This window comes from Canis aureus, chromosome 21 (genome assembly GCF_053574225.1).
Source record: "Canis aureus isolate CA01 chromosome 21, VMU_Caureus_v.1.0, whole genome shotgun sequence".
Taxonomy (NCBI): Eukaryota; Metazoa; Chordata; class Mammalia; order Carnivora; family Canidae; genus Canis; species Canis aureus.
The window spans coordinates 18,803,132-18,822,558 of NC_135631.1; the positions used below are offsets into that span (position 1 = coordinate 18,803,132).

At 40.5% G+C, this 19,427-nt stretch overlaps 2 protein-coding genes across 2 annotated transcripts; both read left to right on the plus strand.

Moving 5' to 3' along the window:
• Nucleotides 1-1,768: 1,768 nt before the first annotated feature.
• Nucleotides 1,769-2,704, plus strand: OR4D6 (olfactory receptor family 4 subfamily D member 6). The gene has a single exon (XM_077864500.1). It carries the CDS (start codon nucleotides 1,769-1,771, stop codon nucleotides 2,702-2,704), a length of 936 nt encoding a protein of 311 aa, XP_077720626.1.
• A 7,568-nt stretch (nucleotides 2,705-10,272) lies between these two features.
• LOC144293416 (olfactory receptor 4D9-like) lies at nucleotides 10,273-11,208 on the plus strand. Its single transcript, XM_077864501.1, has one exon. It carries the CDS (start codon nucleotides 10,273-10,275, stop codon nucleotides 11,206-11,208), a length of 936 nt encoding a protein of 311 aa, XP_077720627.1.
• Nucleotides 11,209-19,427: the final 8,219 nt, after the last annotated feature.

A 19,427-nucleotide genomic window follows, 5' to 3' on the forward strand; every position in this document is an offset into this window, starting at 1 on the left:
AGTTAAAATGTATACTTGAAATTTGTTAAAAGAGTAGATCCTAAGTGTTTTCACGACAAACAAAAAAAAAATAACAAACCCCACAAAAGTATTTGAATATTAAAAAAAAAAAATTCTCCATGTTTCACCAAGTCAGGCTGGTTCTTGAAAAATAAACAATCTTCTCTGTTCACCCCTAAAGTGAGGAGTTTTGGGTTGTCACCTCTGAAATTTTAATAATCAGCTTGTCTGTGACACCTGAATGTGCTCTGAACAATGACTGCAGCTCTATACTCTATCAAGAGCCCTGTGGGCCCAGTGAGGTCCAAGTGTCTCTAAGTGCAAGAAAGGGTACTATGAGGGGCTGATTCTTCTTTTCCTTTAAAGAAGGAAAGGAGATTAAATAGTCACACTATATAATTAACTGCTTAAGCCTTATCTATCCACTATAATTCTGAAAAATCAAAGTAAGTTCCAGACTCTCTGGTCTGGAAGAAATGGTACAGGGGGAAACCTCTGGAGTCTGTTAAACAAAAATTATTCACTGGACACTTGTTTAAAATGGCAAGACAAATTTTATTCAAGACTATTCCAGCAGGGGTCAAAACTATTGCAATAGAGGAGAGAGATTAAGCTTAACTCCAGGGCAGCCCCAGTGCCCCAGCGGTTTGGTGCTGCCTTCTGCCCAGGGTGTGATCTTGGAGACCCGGGACCGACTCCCACGTTGGGCTCCCTGCATGGGGCTTGCTTCTCTCTCTCTCTCTCCCTGTGCCTATGTCTCTGCCTCTCTCTCTCTCTCTCTCTCTCTCTGTCATGAATAAATAAATAAAATAAAATAAAAAGCTTAACTCCAAATACAACAAGGACAGGTTGGGATTTATAGCCAATGAGCAGAGTGAGGGAACATTGCTAAGGGGACACATCAAGGCCAAAGAATTCTTGCTAAACTGGCCTAACAGGACTCTTGCAAAGATAAGCCAAGGATTTAGATACAAGGAGTTAGATATTAAGGGTCTGGGATGACACATTTGATCAGACACCAAGAGTGGGAGCTTCTGGGCTTCTTGTTAAAATGATGTAGCAGGATTCTTAGCAAGGAAAGACAGAAAGCCGAGGTCAAGGCCTCGTTGAAAAGACAGAAAGCCGAGGTCGAGGGCTCGTTGAAAAGACAGAAAGTCGAGGTCGAGGGCTTGGAGGAGCCCAACTAACATTTGATCTTTGTCAAGTCTGAAAAATTATTTGGATTTGAATCCTTGATTTGCCACTGACTAACTTTGCAATTGTGCAAATGTGGGCTAGACATGAACCGCTTGAAGCTTCAGCTTCCTGTATGTAACATGGAGGTGATCGTAACCACTCTCTGGACCCCACAGAGACATCATGAGAATAAAAATCAATATGAGCTGTTGCAGGTGAAAGCCTTTGGTAAAGTATAAAGCTCTGCATACATGTGAGGAAGTTACTCTTGCAGGACAGAAGGCAAGCCATTAGTCAAATGACCCTAGTCCTGCCATCTCCGTCTTGTCAGAGGAAAGGCATTGGAGTATGATGGCTCTTGCTGTCCACTCAGAGTATTTCCAATAGGATCGAAGAGTTATCAGGATAAAGAATTTCCAGGCCACAAAAGGGGAGACCTTAGCCCAGTTTTTCTGAGTGGTCATGATGATCTGGGTGCTTGAAAGAGCCTTATAAGAATATACAGTAAATGATGCTGTTGCCTCATGACACTGTGCTCCTAACCCTAACATACCTTTTCCCAAGGTAGACCTGGAGGAGGGTGATCTGCACCATGGGCCAGAGCAACCACACCAATGTGAAGGAATTTGTCTTTCTGAAACTCACTCACTTCCACGAGCTAGAATTGTTCTTGTTTGTGGTCTTCCTTGCTGTATATGTAGCAACTGTGCTGGGCAATGTCCTCATTGTGGTGACCATCACCTGTGAGTCCCACCTCCACTCTCCCATGTACTTTCTGCTGCGGAACAAATCAGTCCTGGACATTGTCTTTTCATCTGTCACTGTTCCCAAGTTCCTGGTGGATCTGTTATCAGAGAGAAAAACCATCTCCTACAATGGCTGCATGGCACAGATCTTCTTCTTCCACTTCGCTGGTGGGGCAGACATTTTCTTCCTCTCTGTGATGGCCTATGACAGGTACCTTGCAATCGCCAAACCCCTGCATTATGTGACCATTATGAGGAGAGAGACGTGGGTGGGCTTGGTGGTGGCTTCCTGGGTGGGTGGTGGTTTGCACTCAATTGTCCAGGTAACTCTCATGCTTCCACTCCCTTTCTGTGGCCCCAACATCCTGGATGCCTTCTACTGTGATGTGCCCCAAGTGATTAAGCTGGCCTGTACCAACACCTTTGCCCTGGAGCTTCTCATGATCTCTAACAATGGGCTGGTGACCCTGCTGTGGTTCCTCCTGCTCCTGGGCTCCTACACTGTCATTCTGGTGATGCTGAGATCTCACTCTGGGGAGGGGCGGAACAAGGCCCTGTCCACCTGCACTTCCCATATCTTCGTGGTGACCCTGCACTTCGTGCCTTGCGTCTACATCTACTGCCGGCCCTTCATCACGCTGCCCATGGACACAGTTGTATCCATCAATAACACAGTCATTACCCCCATGCTGAACCCCATGATCTATACACTGAGGAACCAGGAGATGAAGTCAGCCATGAAAAGACTGCAGAGAAGGCTTGGACCTTCTGAGAGCAGTTAGCGGGAGTGAGCACTCACATGGAGACTGGAAATCTATGATCTGGTTTCCTCAAACTGCTATCCTGAGGCAACAGACCACCAGCTCTCTCACCAGTCATTTCTGTATATCCTCATAGCCTCTCAACTCTTAGCAGGAATCTAACAACAAAAGGAAGAGATGAGATTGAAAATGAGCTATTGGGCTTGTGAACTTGGGAGAAGCAGGGGGTAGAAGATGGAAATCAATTACCTAATGCCATTTTGGTGTAATCTGTGATTCTCATGCCAACATATTTTACCTTACTTTTACCACCTGCAATATGGAAATGATCTTGTCTGTTCACAAGGTTGTCATGACAATGGAGAATGATAAGTGTGGAGAGGATGCTCGTTCTGAAGATTAGCACTGCTCATGGAGTGAATAGGGCATACAATCCACATTCCCTATTGTCTATCCCTCTAATCCTAAATATGAATATATGAAGATTATGGATGTGTTTATTTCATACGTGTTCTCTCTAGTGACCCTGTATTTCCATTTAATTATTAAAATCACTTCTTGATTTAATATTTTGAATACAGAATCTTCAATATATTTCACCAACTAGTGAAAAGAGAAGAAATGCTTTAAGTTATGTTTGGTCAGATACATACATGGGCAAATCTACACATAGACCAAGAATTTTCTCTTCTCAGGCCCATTTTACTGATCTTCCCACTGAAATTAACCTCAAAAGTGCTTGCATGGTTTGGGGATATGTCTGTACAAAATCCACAAAGGTAATTTATTTTATGTTAACCTGAACTTTCTTCTTCCCTCCTTTCTCTCCCCATTTCACCCTCAGTGTTTTTATAGCTGGAAAGCAAATTTACAGTTTTTGTCTTTGAATGCCTGACAATTCAAGAGAAGTTGCTTAGAACAGCAACAATGAAAATACCGAGGAAATACAATACAGACTCAAGACCCATTTCATGTACAAATCTATTGTGTGCAGGGTCATTTAGGAATAGCCACTGGGTCTGTGTTGTAAAACACCTCTCTCCTAAGAGAAAGAGTTCAAGGAATTTAATATGTAGAAAGACAATAAATAACCCTCTATTCCTTATGCTCAGATCAAATTCTACCTTTCAGCCTGCAATAGTCATTCAAAAATCAGACAATTAGTAAAGAAGCTCAAGAAATTGCAACGTACAAAACCATGTTTTGCAAATTGTTATGATGCATTAAAATGTCCTGGTAAGTGGCACATGTCTATGATCTTCTCTACATCCTACAAGACAGAAACATTAGGCCAAGACTTTTTTTAACTTCTATTTGTTTTTACTTTATGCAGAATTTACTGCTGGACCATAAGGTGTTTTTTTTTTTTTCTTTAGTTTCTTCCAAGATATCTTTTTCTTCTATGCAACCCCTCTTCTGTTTTAGGAACAACATGCTCTTATCAGTAAAGATCATTCCTATGTCAGGGAGAGCGCTCATATGGGTTAATCTGACCATAAGCCTTGTGAGTTTTACACCGCATCTTGGGTCATTTGTTCACCTGGATTGCACTCAATGACCAGAGAACCCACATCTAAACCCTTAAGTTCAGCATCACTCTTTGCATTTTTAAGCACATGCAGTAAAAATTCAGCTCTCTTTTTGGCCTACTGTTTGGCCTGGATGTACCTACCAACTCTACTGTTACTATTATAGCAACAGAATGGCACACGATGGTTCTGCAAAGTGACATCTTTCAGATACTTGGTGGCTTTTCAGATATGCATACCCTTGATGGCCTGCATAGTTTTATGTGTGTTCTTTTTTTTTTAAGATTTTATGTATTTATTCATGAGAGACACAGAAAGAGAGGCAGAGACATTGGCAGAGGGAGAAGCAGGCTCCATGCAGGGAGCCAGACGCGGGACTCAATCCCAGGACTCCAGGATCACACCCTGGGCCAAAGGCAGGGTCTAAATGGCTGAGTCACCCAGAGATCCCTTCATGTGTGTTCTTAAGGTGAACATGACGATTTGCATGATTTTTGTAAGGTTTTCTGGCTCGAGTGAATAGTAAGCCATTTTCAGAGATCACTTCAGGCCACTTATGGGAAGAGGCTAGACCAAGACTTTAATTATACACCAATACTTCTCAAATTTTTAAAAATGATTGCCCCCCTCCAAGGAACTTTATTAGATATTTTTTAAAGTTTTTTTATCTTTATTTTTTTTAATTTTTTATTGGAGTTCAATTTGCCAACATATAGCATAACACCCAGTGCTCATCCCGCCAAGTGCCCCCCTCAATGCCCATCACCCAGTCACCCCAACCCCCCCCCACCTCCCCTTGCACTACCCTTTGTTCATTTCCCAGAGTTAGGTGTCTTAGATATTTTTCCTAATTGCTCTCCCACAAGAAAATTTAATACCAAAGATATCCTGTATATCTTTTTATATACTGAGGTTCTTTGTCTTGTTTTAAAGATTTATTTATTTATTCATGAGAGGCACAGACTGAGAGAGAGAGGCAGAGACACAGGCAGAAGGAGAAGCAGGCTCCCTGCAGGGAGCCCAATGCAGGACTCGATCCCAGATCCCAGGATCATGATCCGAGCCAAAGGCAGGTGCCGAACCACTGAGCCACCCAGGCATCCCTGTACTGAGGCTCTTTGAAGGGCCACACAGCACTGTAATATCTAAGTTTTTTGGGCCCCCACAGACCAGTTTTTGTTCCTTTGGGACTGTTGCTCACTTTGAGAATGAAGGATCATACGACATTAGATGTTTCTATTAATATGTTCCCCTAAATAAAAATATATATATATGTTCCCCTAAATCTCAGAAAATCACAGAACAGATAGATTCATGCCTTCTGGGATTTTACAAGAATTTGAAAAGCACAGAAACGTGGGCATGTGTGTGTGTGCACACACGTATGTGTGTGTGTGTGTGAGTGTGCAAATGTGTGGACTTGCATGCAGTAATGACTTGGGAACTGTTTAATAACTCCCACTGGAACTCCAACATGATTGGAGAAGGTCCATTCTCTTTCCACACCAATAAAATTCCCTTTCTCATATTTGGCTTGGGCCTGAGGGACTAGTGCATGTGTAAGGGACACATTGGGGCAAACAGAAGAGCTGTGGTGACATGACTCCCTGAGTCTTCCCTTTCCACTGTGAAGGTGGAAGAGAAGACCTTGAAGACTAGTGCAATTCATCTTGAGAAGAACATGATGGTTCCCCAGCTTCATATATGCTGACAGCCACCCACCCAGTCTTAGAGGTGCGAATTCCTGGCTGGATACTGAAGGCTTAGGTAAGGACATGGAACTGCCAGTGTGAGACATTGTGGATTATGCACGAATAGGATAAACAAGAACAATGTACCTGGTGTATAAGACACTGCAAAAATAGCTCTCTTTGGTGAGAGAAAATGAAGTGGATGTTAAATATTGGGAAAGGAGGAATGTCTTTCTAGTAAGGGGTCACACACACATGGGTCTGCATGCTTAAAGAGAAAGCATCTTGTATTTGGTGGAATAACCGAATTGCATTTAAGGAGATTTTGTTCCAGCTTAGGGTCTGTCCATGGGGGTCACAGAGCATTTTCCCACAAGATGGGTGCTTCCTTAAAAAAAAACACGATTTTTTAAAAATATTTTATTTATTTGACAAAAAGAGAGAGCACAAGCAGAAGGAGCAGCAAGAGAGGGAAAGGCAGGCTCCCCACTGACCAAGAAGCCTGATGGGGGACTCAACCCCCTCTATCCCAGGACCCTAGAATCATGACCTGAGCTGAAGGAAGATACTTGAATGACTGGCGCCAAAAAAAAAATATGACTTTAAAATGCCCAAAATTCCCTTCAAAACTATAGAGGTTTTCAAGGCAGCCCCATATCCATACACTGCCCCTGATTCACTGGGTCTCTTTTGCCTTTGATCCAGAGCCAGCTTTATTCTCAAACCCGATGACTTAGCCCTGAAACCTCTAGTCCACTTGGTTAATCCACACAAGTTCATGGAAATACAAACAATCTAATTGGTTCAAAGAGAAGCTGTTCTTCTACTGAGTAGCATTTTACATTCTGCCAAGGTCTTTTTTTTTTTCTATTGGAGTTCAATTTGCCAACATATAGTATAACACCCAGTGCTCATCCTGTCAAGTGCCCCCCTCAGTGCCCATCACCCAGTCACCCCGTCCCCCTGCCCAACTCCCCTTCCACTACCCCTTGTTCGTTTCCCAGAGTTAGGAGTCTCCCATGTTCTGTCTCCCTCTCTGATATTTCCCACTCATTTTCTCTCCTTTCCTCTTTATTCCCTTTCACTATTTTTAATATTCCCCATGCTCCATACTCAGTGGAAAGTCTGCCTCCCCCTCCTTGTGCTCTCTCTCTCTCTCAAATAAATAAAATCTTTTTAAAAATAAAAATAAAAACAATAAGGAAAACATTTTTGAGCACCTTACTCATGCCCCAGACTAAGTAAAGCTTTGGTGATGTTAGGATGAATTAAACACTGAGCAGACAGGATGAACATGAGGGGAAACTATACAAAACTAAGGAGAGACAGGTAAGAAATTAAATGGAATAATCTGTTATAGGCACAGGAAGAGAAGTCAGTGCAGGGAATGATGACACCCAAAGGGGTGTCAGGAAAGTTTTCACAGAAGACTCTGAACCTGAGTGTTGAAAGATCAGTGTTTGTGAAGCTGGGTAAGTAAGTAGGAGGTTCTGGGAGTGGTGAGGGCATGGTGGGTAGAGGGGCCATAGGAACATGTACAGACCCAAAGGTGTGGGCCAGCAAGAATTTTGCATGACATTTAAACACCTGAAACAGAGGATCAAAGGAAACAGGGTACTAGATAATACGAAGAGGAGTTTAATCTTTATTCTGTAGATAATAGGGAACCATTAAAGATTTTTAAACAAAGGAATATATGGTCCCTGGCTTTTCCCCATTCAGTCAAAAAACAGAGAGGAAGACAAACCATGTGAGATTTTTAACTCTGGGAAACAAACTGAGGGTTGCTGAAGGGGAGGTGGGTAGGAGGATGGGGTAACTGGATGATGGGCTTTAAGGAGGGCATGTGATGGGATGAGCACGGGGTGTTATACACAAATGACAAATCATTGAAAACTACATCTGAAAATAATGATGTACTATATATGTTGGCAAATTGAATTTAAATTTTTAAAAAGGAAAAAAAGAAATACATGGTCCCATTTGTGACTTGTAATTACATTTCTGGAAAAAACAGACATGATGAATTAGAGAAAACTACACCAAAGGAAAGACCAGTTGGGAAATTTGCAATGATTGAAGGAGAAATGATAAGTGGTTATAACTAGGAACAAAGAGAAGGGGACTCACTGGGAAAGGCAAAGAAAGTAGAATCTTCAGAAGAGCTTTTACAGTGTCCAAGTTCCTTGCAATGTGAGTGGCTCAGTAGAAGTCTTTTGGATAAAACATGCTACCTATCAGTACCTGCTGTCCTCACAGAGACAGAATAAACAGGAAATAAGGCAAATAGTCATATTCTCCAGAGCAAAGGTGATGCAATGTATGCTTAGGGTTTATTTAACCACCTAATTTCTCAAGACTCACAAAGCTTGTTTCTACACAGACCAAGAACGGTGCTTCCCAGGTGAACTTGATCTGGGGGCCATCTAGATGGTGGTTCAGACAGATGCTTAGGCTGAAGATGGCTTTTTTCCTCTGAGTTAACTTTGTCACTCCTACCAACATGATAAATCTTCTCAGAAATTATTGAAGCAACATGGGTGGAATGTGTATTGTGCTGAAAGCCATAGTCTGACTGCACTAGCTCTCTCTATTCCCTTATGTATGTCACTTAAGCCTCCCTGGAACTTTATTTTTTTGAAATCGACCCTCAAACAATAAAAGGTTGCTCACTCCTGACTCCCACAGGCAAAACAGAATGAATTGAAAATTCTCTAAATTGGATCTGCCCCACTCCCTGCCCAAGCAGGACTCTATAGTAAGAGAACCTATGGGCCACCAAGGCAGGAAGCTACCTTTGTTCCATTTGGTGTTGATCTGTACTCTGTCAGGAAATGCAAATCCTAAACTCATCAGAAACTGCTCAGGTTTTATAGGAAGGGTGTACCCGTATAGCCTACATCCCTGTGGTAAGCTTCTACATCATGCCCTGTCTCTATGTATGCAGATGCAGGCCTGGACTTTGCTGTCTTCTTTGTGAACAAAACCCTCTCCAGTACCATCCTTGCCATCTTTGTGTTAAGCCTCAACCTCTGGGAATCGATGAAATGAAATTTTAAAAAGTAAAAAAAAAAAAATGTCATTTTTGAAAGATAATAGAAAGGCAATGGCCTAAAATACCTTGGCCATGGAGAGAGGAAATGAAGGGGCTGATGAAATACACCCTTGAAAACAATAGGAAAATTCTGTAAATTCTCTTATACAAATTATTCTTGGGGTACATGGGTGGCTCAGATGGTTAAATATCTGCCTTTGGCTTGGGTCATGATTACTGGGTCCTAGGATGGAGCCCCATGCCCAGCTCAGCAGGGAGTCTGCTTTTCTCTCTCTCTCTCTCTCTCTCTCTCTCTCTCTGCCTCTCCCACCACTTGTGTTCTCTCTTTCTCTCTCTCAGATGAATACAATCTCTTTTTAAAAACACAAATTATTCTTGTATTTATATATTCTGAAGCTGCAGGTAGCATGGAAGAGCAGAAAGATCCTAGAAGTAAGAGACAGAGGAGATTTGGGTTATGTTTCCTGTGCCACTGATTTCCTATACGATCTTGGAAAACTGACTTAGTGTTTATTGAGTTCAGTTTTTCAGTTTCAGTATTAACTGATGTGGGAATGCTAATACCTTCCCCTCTAATTTCAAAGGGATATAAGAAAAATTGTTATGAGGTGTGCGGTAACTTTTATAACACGCTGTTCAAATCAATTCCTATCATGTGGTCACTGAAAGGCCTATGAGAGGTGATTTATTCCAATGGCTTTTACTGCATAGAAACAAATTGGAATGAGAATAAAATCAGAGGTGCTCCCACTCACAGAGGTGTAGGGAACCCACAGCTCCTTCCACGAAACCTTCCTTAGTTCTCTTCCTTGATAACATCTAGGGGTGAATTTTTTTTAAAAACACTTTTTTTATTTTTATTTATTTATGATAGTCACACACACAGAGAGAGAGAGAGAGAGAGAGAGAGAGGCAGAGGGAGAAGCAGGCTCCATGCACCAGGAGCCTGATGTGGGATTCGATCCCGGGTCTCCAAGATCTTGCCCTGGGCCAAAGGCAGGCGCCAAACCGCTGCGCCACCCAGGGATCCCTAGGAGTGGATTTTAACAGATACCAAAGGCCCCACTGAATACAGTAGGGAAATGAATGATCTAGCCCAAACCACATTTTGGACTAATGCAGGAGCTAAAGCAAGTAGAACTGAGTGACTTCCCAGGTAACACAGCAGGTTCATGAAGGATAAGATATAGCATTAAAAATATATTTATGCATGTTCAGTTTCCATGTAAGAGATAAATCTTTGCTTGATTTCAATGCCTCAAGCACTATTATTGTTTCTTTCAAAGCTGTACATGGAGGAAGAAATACCATCCAATGGCCCTGAGAAATCATTCCAAGGTGTCTGAATTTATTTTTTGTGGACTTACCCAGTCTCAAGAGCTGAGCTTGCTCTTATTTTTCTTTCTATCTGTAGTTTATGTGACAACAGTGTTAGCAAATGTTGCCATCATGGTGACTGTGACCTGTGAGTCCCGACTTCATACCCCCATGTACTTCCTGCTCCGCAACCTCTCGGTCTTGGACATCTGCTTCTCCTCCATCACTGCTCCCAAGGTCCTTGTGGACCTTCTGTCAAGAACAAAGACCATCTCCTTCAATGGTTGCATCACTCAGATGTTCTTCTTCCACCTTCTCGGTGGGGCAGACATTTTTTCTCTCTCTGTGATGGCCTTTGACCGCTACATGGCCATCTCCAAGCCCTTGCACTACGTGACCATCATGAGTAGGGGGCGATGCACTGCCCTCATTGTGGCCTCCTGGGTGGGGGGCTTTGTTCACTCCATCGTGCAGATTTCCCTGTTGCTGCCCCTCCCCTTCTGTGGGCCTAATGTTGTTGATGGCTTCTACTGCGATGTCCCCCAGGTCCTCAAACTTGCCTGCACTGACACCTTTGTTCTTGAAGTCTTAATGATTTCCAACAATGGTCTGGTCACTACCCTGTGGTTTGTCCTTCTTCTTGTGTCCTACACAGTCATCTTGATGATGCTGAGGTCTCACACTGGGGAAGGCAGGAGGAAAGCCATCTCTACCTGCACAGCCCACATCACTGTGGTGACCCTTCACTTTGTGCCCTGCATCTATGTCTATGCCCGGCCCTTCACTGCCCTTCCCATGGACAGAGCCGTCTCCATCACCTTCACAGTCATCATCCCTGTTCTGAACCCCATGATCTACACCCTGAGGAACCAGGAGATGAAGTCAGCCATGAGGAGACTGAAGAGAAGACTTATGTTTTCTGAAAGGACATAGGCTCATTATAGGTTGTTGATCAAGAAAAAAGCATATAATTGAAATGTGTTCTTAAAATATTAGCTGTCACATATTGGGCCCCAACTATGCATAGACGATTAACTATAGTAGTTATACAGACACAAAGGATCAGTGACCTGAAACACTGGTATGGAGAAGAAACACCTACAGGAAGTTAAACAGGAAGAACACAGTCCTTGAAGAGCAATTGACAGCAAGCAGGGAACAAATGTGAAATATAATAAAAGGTCTTGGGTGTCCCAGCAACAGAGTGAAGAATAGCACTGCAATGTCCAGACATGCAGTAGGCAACAGGGACATCTATATCAACATAGCAGGGCTCCAGCAGCTAGGTCCCAGTCCAGCAATAGTTACCCTATGACTATTTTATTAAGCATATACCAAATACTGCTTATAAACATTCTTCTCTATCACCTCTGCTTTGTCAGCAACTTTGGACCTTCTTTTAGTCAATTCACCTATAAAATACACTAGCACAACCCCTACAACCATTCGGAATACATAAAGATTTAGCTTTCAAGGGTTTCCATTGCCTTTTACTTCCTGTGACTCTGTCAGAACTGGATGTGACCTGGGACTTAGATTGGGGCCTTACAAAATGAGACTGCATAAAAACAATGGCAAGAATCTGGAACAGTCTATCCTACCATTCATACCACTGCCTAAGGCATAAGCTGGCTTGATAGTTGAAAAAAGAAAAAACTGTATCCAACCCAATAAATACTTTTATTTTTCCTATGTGCGCTCCTTTACCATTTCCCTTACCACAATGTATTAAAATATCCCATAAAACTTCACATTACTAGATCTGGTTTTTCTTTATATTCCCAGTATCTAGAATAGTGCCTGTCCTGTAAAAAGCTGTAAGTGTTGGTTGAATCTGTGGAAATGGAATGAAATGAATGTAAGAAGATGCCAAATTCTATTTAAGTTTGCTTTTTAGTATTTAAAACTGACTTTATTTTCTGAATAGATACTTCCTCATGGAAGACAAAGAAATTGAAATGCCTAAATCAGAGTGTACTATGATCTTATACTTAAGGTCTTAGCATCTATGTATGTCTGTATAGAATCATCAAGTCGAGTGTTAGATCCAAAAATGTTTGTTGAGAACCATGTACACAATTGAATAGAAACATCCCAGGGCAAATGAATGTTTTGCAACACTCAAGGCAAATGAATGTACAAATTTATTCATTTAGAGTTCCAATAAGCCTGTGTTCTGAGTATGTCCAGATAGCCCCTCAGGATGTCTGGTAATTGTACACAGAAGCATGAGATGTATTTCTTCTCTGCTCTCGTCTTCTCTGGAGCATAGGACTTAGTAAAATTGAGTAAGTAAAGAGGTTCATTGAAATGAAACTACAGGTTAATAATAATAATAATAACAATAATAATGACAATAATAATAATTAAAACCACATTCCCTTAATTTATTAGGACCAAACAGGCTTTGGAATTTGGAGTTCCATAGATTTTAAAAAGATAATATAGTATATGTATTATATCATTTCTCCCATGGGGAGCACCTGATAGCCAAACACTTTAATATTTCTGTAAGAAAATGTATAAGTAGGGGCACCTGAGTTGCTCAATCGCTTAAGCATCAGACTTAGTTTTCCAGTCATGATCTCAGGGTCATGAGATCAAGTACAAAGTTGGGTTCTGTCCTCAGTGCAGAGTCTGCTTGAGATTATTTCCCCTCCCACTGCCTCCTCCTCTGCCCCTCCCCCTGCTGGTGCTCTCTCTCTAAAAAGATATTCAAATCCCAATCCCCAGAATCTGTGAATATGCTATGTTACATGGCAAAGGAAACTAAGGGTGCAAATGGAATTAAGGCTGCTAATGAACTAACTCTTAAGTAAGGAGATCATCCTGATTATCTGGGAGGGCCCAATGTAATCACAAGGGTCCTTAACAGTGGAACAGATAGACAGAAGAGTAGGTCAGAGTAATGCAATGCGAGGCTTACTTGACTTAACATGGCTAGCTTTAATAATGGAAAGATCCACAAGCCAAGGAATGTAGCTAGCCTCTATGAGGAGAGGAGAGGAAAGAGAGCATTCTCTTGCTAGGAAAAGCAAGAGAATGAACTCTGCCTTAGAACCTGCAGAAAGGAATGCAGCCTGTCAACACCTTGACTTTAGCCCAGTTGATACTCATGTCAGATTTCTGAACTACAGAATTTGTAAGATAACAAATTGGTGTTGTTTTAAGCCACTAAATGTGTGGTGACTTTGTTACAGCAGCAAAAGGAAACTAACACAAGTTGGAGATGAAGAGGCTGTAAGAGCTGAAAGGGAAAGGAAATAAAAGATGAATGAAGTAACAAGGGCTGGGAGCAGGAGGCAAGAAAACCAAGGGAGGGTGGTCACATGCTTCTCCCAGGAGTCCAGATGTGAGCACCACGCCCATGCACAAATCTCAAGTACAAGTGTATTGGGATAGAGAAGCCAGTCCCAAGCTGTCCCAATTTATGGACTCTGTATAAGATGGAATAAAACATTTGAATCTGAAGTAAAGGTCTAATTTAACACCCTTTGAAATACCCCAGGTGATTGAGTAACAGAGAGACCATTTGACACCATGCAAGCTGCTTCTACACTTTATGAGAAGAGACACGGAGATGGAGTTTCAAGTATTTTATATGGTGACTATACCATATTTGAATTGAGAAGATCACCCACTGTAAAATGCCACTTTAATAACAACTATGATGTAAAAATAAAGTTGTACCATATTACATGTGCTCATTGATGGAGAAGACACATCTTAATTTCAGGGACATTAAAATGTGAAAAACCATTTGCAACAACATGGATGGAGCTAGTGAATATTATGCTAAGTGAAATAAGTGAGTCAGAGAAAGACAAATACTATACAAATTCTCTCATATGTGGAATTTAAAAAACAAAACAAACAAGTACAGGTTGTTTTAAGTCCAGTACAATGTGATGAGCACAATCTTAAAATAAAATAACATGGTCTTACCTATATATACAAGTGGCAGTCTTAAAAACACCTTTTTTACTAGTGCCACTACAGAGTGTTTTAAATTCTATCCATGAGTCAAATACATTTGTTCCTTGAAAAAACACTATCTAGATGCAATGTAATTCTATCAATCTTCAAAGCACCTTTTATACTTGTGACATTATATAGTGTGTCCTTTGCACAATAGTGTATATATAATATATATACTATTATTATATATATAATAGTATATATATTACATTATTTAAATTAAATAGCACAGTAGCTCTGGCATTTATAGAAATATGTATTAGATGTGTTCCTTTATGGAGCATATTAAGTACAGCACAGTATTGTGAACACATTCTTTCATTGAAATATTACTTAGATACAATAAAATTCTATTATTGATTTTTAAAAATGGGAAAGAAATATTGAAAATAAAGTTTCACCTTAGAACTTAAGAAATCCAGGGTGCTTGGGTGGCTCAGATGATTAAGCATCTGTCTTTAGCTCAGGTCATGATCCCAGGGTCCTGCAGGGACCCTGCTTCTTCCTCTCCCTCTCCCTCTACCTGCCGCTCCCCTTGCTTGTGTGTTCTCTCTCTATCTCTCTCTCTCTGTCAAATAAATAAATAAAATATTTTTTAAAAACCTAAGGAAGGGTAAAGGAGAAAAAATGAGTGGGAAATATCAGAAAGGGAGACAGAAGATGAAAGACTCCTAACTCTGGGAAACGAACTAGTTGTGGTGGAAGGGGAGGTGGGCGGGGGGTGGGGGTGACTGGTGATGGGCACTGAGGTGGACACTTGAAGGGATGAGCACTGGGTGTTATTCTATATGTTGGCAAATTGAACACCAATAAAAAATAAATTTATAAAAAGGAAAAAAAAGTTTACAACAGAGCTTCCCTATAACCCAGCAATTGCACTGCTGGGGATTGACCCCAAAGATACAGATGTAGTGAAATGCCAGGACACCTGCACCCCAATGTTTATCGCAGCAATGTCCACAATAGCCAAGCTGTGGAAGGAGCCTCGGAGTCCATCGAAAAATGAATAGATAAAGAAGATGTGGTCTATATATACAATGGAATATTATAGAGCCATCAGAAAGGACGAATACCCACCATTTGCTTCAACGTGGATGGAACTGGAGGGTATTATGCTGAGTGAAATAAGTCAATTGGAGAAGGACAATCATCATATAGCTTCACTCATAGGAGGAATATAAAAAATAGTGAAAGGGATTATATGGGGGACAATGAGTGGGAAAAATCAGAGAGGGTGACAAAGCATGAGAGACTCCTAACTCTGGGAAACGAACAAGGGGTAGAGGAAAGGGAGGTAGGCGGGTAGATGGGGTGACTGGGTGACAGGCACTGAGGAGGGCACTTGATGGGATGAGCACTGGGTGTTATACTATATGTTGGAAAATCAAACTGCAATAAAAATAAATAAATAAAAGTAAGAAAAAGAAAAAAACAAAAATAAAAACCTAAGAAATTCAATATTTATTTATTTATTTATTTATTTATTTAAGATTTTATTTATTTATTCTGAGAGACACACAGAGAGTGGCAGAGACACACGCAGAGGGAGAAGCAGGCTCCACACAGGGAACCCGATGTGGGACTCAATCCCGGGACTCCAGGATCATGCCCTGAGCCAAAGGCAGATGCCCAACAGCTCAGCCACCCAGGTGTCCCAAAATTCAATATTTAAAGATGTAAGTAATCAGTTTCTAGTGTGTGTACATGCTCTCTCTCTCTCTCTCTCTCTCTCTCTCACACACACACACACACACACACACATACACAGACACACACACTTTTCCAAAAAGAGACAGATAAAAAGCAAACATGTTTAATTTGGTCAGCCCTGTGCTTTAGGAACACATAAAACTACCATCAATTCACTAGCACAAAATAGATTTTTTATAACTAAATTTTGATCATCTATAACATACATTATTTATATATAGTTTACCAGTTTCTTGGTGTTTAAAGAAAGTTTGAAACTGCTATTTGTCCTCCCTTTAGGGGATTAAAGATACTATTGCTATAGTTCCTCATTTTGGAAGTCATAAAGATACTTATAGGAATCCTATACAGTACTCCCTTCTAGGAACCTTCCTTTTGTTCTCCAAATATCCTGGAATATCCAAGAGTGACAATTCTCTGGTTGAGTATACAAACAAATGTAATCTATAAACTTGCCCCCCACTAAGAGAAAAAAGTAAAGACACCAAAAGGTAGTTTTAAATTTTTACAGGATGGAAGGAAGAATATAATCTCCATGGAGAATATAGGTCAAGAAAACTGACTAAAGGAAAGAGGAAAAAATCTTGATAGATCAATATTTATAGATGAATTGAAAAGGTGTCAAAAATAGACTCTTTGAAAAGGCACCAGACCCCAACTATTTTGTGATTTTCAATAAATATTCAAAAAGCTAGTAATTCCAACTTTTTAATAAATTGTAGAAAGCTTCTTAATTCATTCTATAAAGACAACATAACCCTATCTATAACTAGATAATAGTACCTAATGTATCTAATGCTATCACGTATCTAATATATGTGTACACACCAATCACATCTTTGAACAAAAATGTTAAGTTCTTATTACACATCAACAAATTACATACCAATTAATTAAAACAATGACAAATTATCATCAAGTAGGCTTTATTCCAGAAATTCAAAGAGAACTATTAATGCAATTCACAGCAATAACAGATTAAGAAGAGAAACAATGTCATTATCTCAGTGATGCAGAAAATATTCAGTACAACTCAACACACATCTTTGGAGAACAAAACACTTAGGAAGCCAAGACTTGAAGAAAAAAATGTATAATCTTGATTAAAAAAAATCTGTTAGAACCATAGAGCAAACAGTATACCTAATGATTAAACATTACAACAATTTCCTTCATATTTTCAGACCATAACGCTTTGAAACTAGAACTAAACCACAAGAAGAAGTTTGGAAGGATTTCAAATATGTGGAGGTTAAGGACCATACTGCTAAAAGATGAAAGGGTCAACCAGGAAATTAGAGAAGAATTAAAAAGATTCATGGAAACTAATGAGAATGAAGATACAGCCATTCAAAATCTTTGGGATACAGCAAAAGCAGTCCTGAGGGGGAAATACATTGCAATACAAACATCCATCCAAAAACTGGAAAGAACTCAAATGCAAAACCTAACCTTGCACCTAAAGGAGCTGGAGAAGGAACAGCAAATGAAACCCTCACCCAGCAGAAGAAGACAGTTAATAAAGATTTGAACAGAACTCAATGAAATAGAGACCAGAAGAACTGTGGACCAGATCAACAAAACCAGGAGTTGGTTCTCTGAAAGAATTAATAAGATAGATAAACCATTATCAAGCCTTATTAAAAAGAGGAGAGAAAAGACTCAAATTAATAAAATCATGAATGAGAAAGAAGAGATCACCATCAATAACAAGGAAATACAAACTATTTTAAAAAATTATTATGAGCAGCTTTTGCCAATAAATTAGTCAACCTAGAAGAAAAGGACGCATTTCTGGAAAACCACACACTACCAAAACTGAAACAGGAAGAAATAGAAAACCTGATCAGGCCAATAACCAGGGAGAAATTGAAGCAGTCATCAAAAACCTCCCAAGACACAAAAGTCCAGGGCCAGATGGCTTCCCAGGGGAATTCTATCAAACGTTTAAAGAAGAAACTGTACCTACTCTACTAAAGCTGTTAGGAAACACAGAAAGAGATGGAATACTTCTAAACTCGTTCTATGAGGCCAGCATGACCTCAATTCCAAAACCAAAGACCTCACCATAAAGGAGAATTATAGACCAATATCCCTGATAAACACAGATGCAAAAATTCTCAACAAGATACTAGCCAATAGGATACAACAATACATTAAGAAGATTATTCACCATGACCAAGTGGGATTTATGCCCTGGATGCAAGGCTGGTTCAACACTCATAAAGCAATCAATGTGATTGATCATATCAACAAGAGAAAAAACAAGAACCATATGATCCTCTCAATAGATGCGGAGAAAGCATTTGACAAAATACAGCATCCATTCCTGATCAAAACTCTTCAGAGTGTAGGGATAGAGTAAACATTCCTCAGCATCCTAAAAGCCATCTACGAAAAGCCCACAGCAAATATAATTCTCAAGGGGAAACACTGGGAGCCTTTCCCCTAAGATAAGAACATGACAGGGATCTCCACTCTCACCACTGCTATTCAACATGGTACTAGAAGTCCTAGCCTCAGCAATCAGGCAACAAAAAGAAATAAAAGGCATTCAAATTGGCAAAAAGGAAGTCAAACTCTCCCTCTTCGCACATGACATGATACTGTACCTAGAAAACCCAAAAGACTCCACCCCAAGATTGCTAGAACTCATACAGCAATTCGGCAGTGTGCCAGGATACAAAATCAATGCCCAGAAATCAGTGGCATTTCTCTACACTAACAATGAGACTGAAGAAAGAGAAAGGAGTCAATCCCATTTACAATTTCACCCAAAAGCATAAGATACCTAGGAATAAACCTAACCAAAGAGCTAAAGGATCTATACCCTAAAAACTATAGAACACTTCTGAAAGAAATTGAGGAAGACACAAAGAGATGGAAAAATATTCCATACTCATGGATTGGAAGAACTGATATTGTGAAAATGTCAATGTTACCCAGAGCAATTTACACATTCAATGCAATCCCTATCAAAATACCATGGACTAGGGATCCCTCGGTGGCTCAGCAGCTTGGTGCCTGCCTTTGGCCCAGGGCAGATCCCGGAGTCCCAGGATCGAGTCCTGCATGGAGCTCCCTGCATGGAGCCTGCATGGAGCCTGCATGGAGCCTGCTTTTCTCTCTCTCTCTCTCCCTCCCTCCCTCCCTCTCTCTCTCTCATGAATAAATAAATAAAATCTTTTTAAAAAATACCATGGACTTTCTCCAGAGAGTTGGAAGAAATCATCTTAAGATTTGTGTGGAATCAGAAAAGACCCCCTAGGGGAATTCTTAAAAAAGAAAACCATAGCTGGGGGCATCACAGTGCCAGATTTCAGGTTGTACTACAAAGCTGTGGTCATCAAGACAGTGTGGTACTGGCACAAAAACAGACACATAGATCAATGGAACAGAATAGAGAATCCAGAAGTGGACCCTCAACTTTATGATCCACTGATATTCAATAAAGCAGGAAAGAC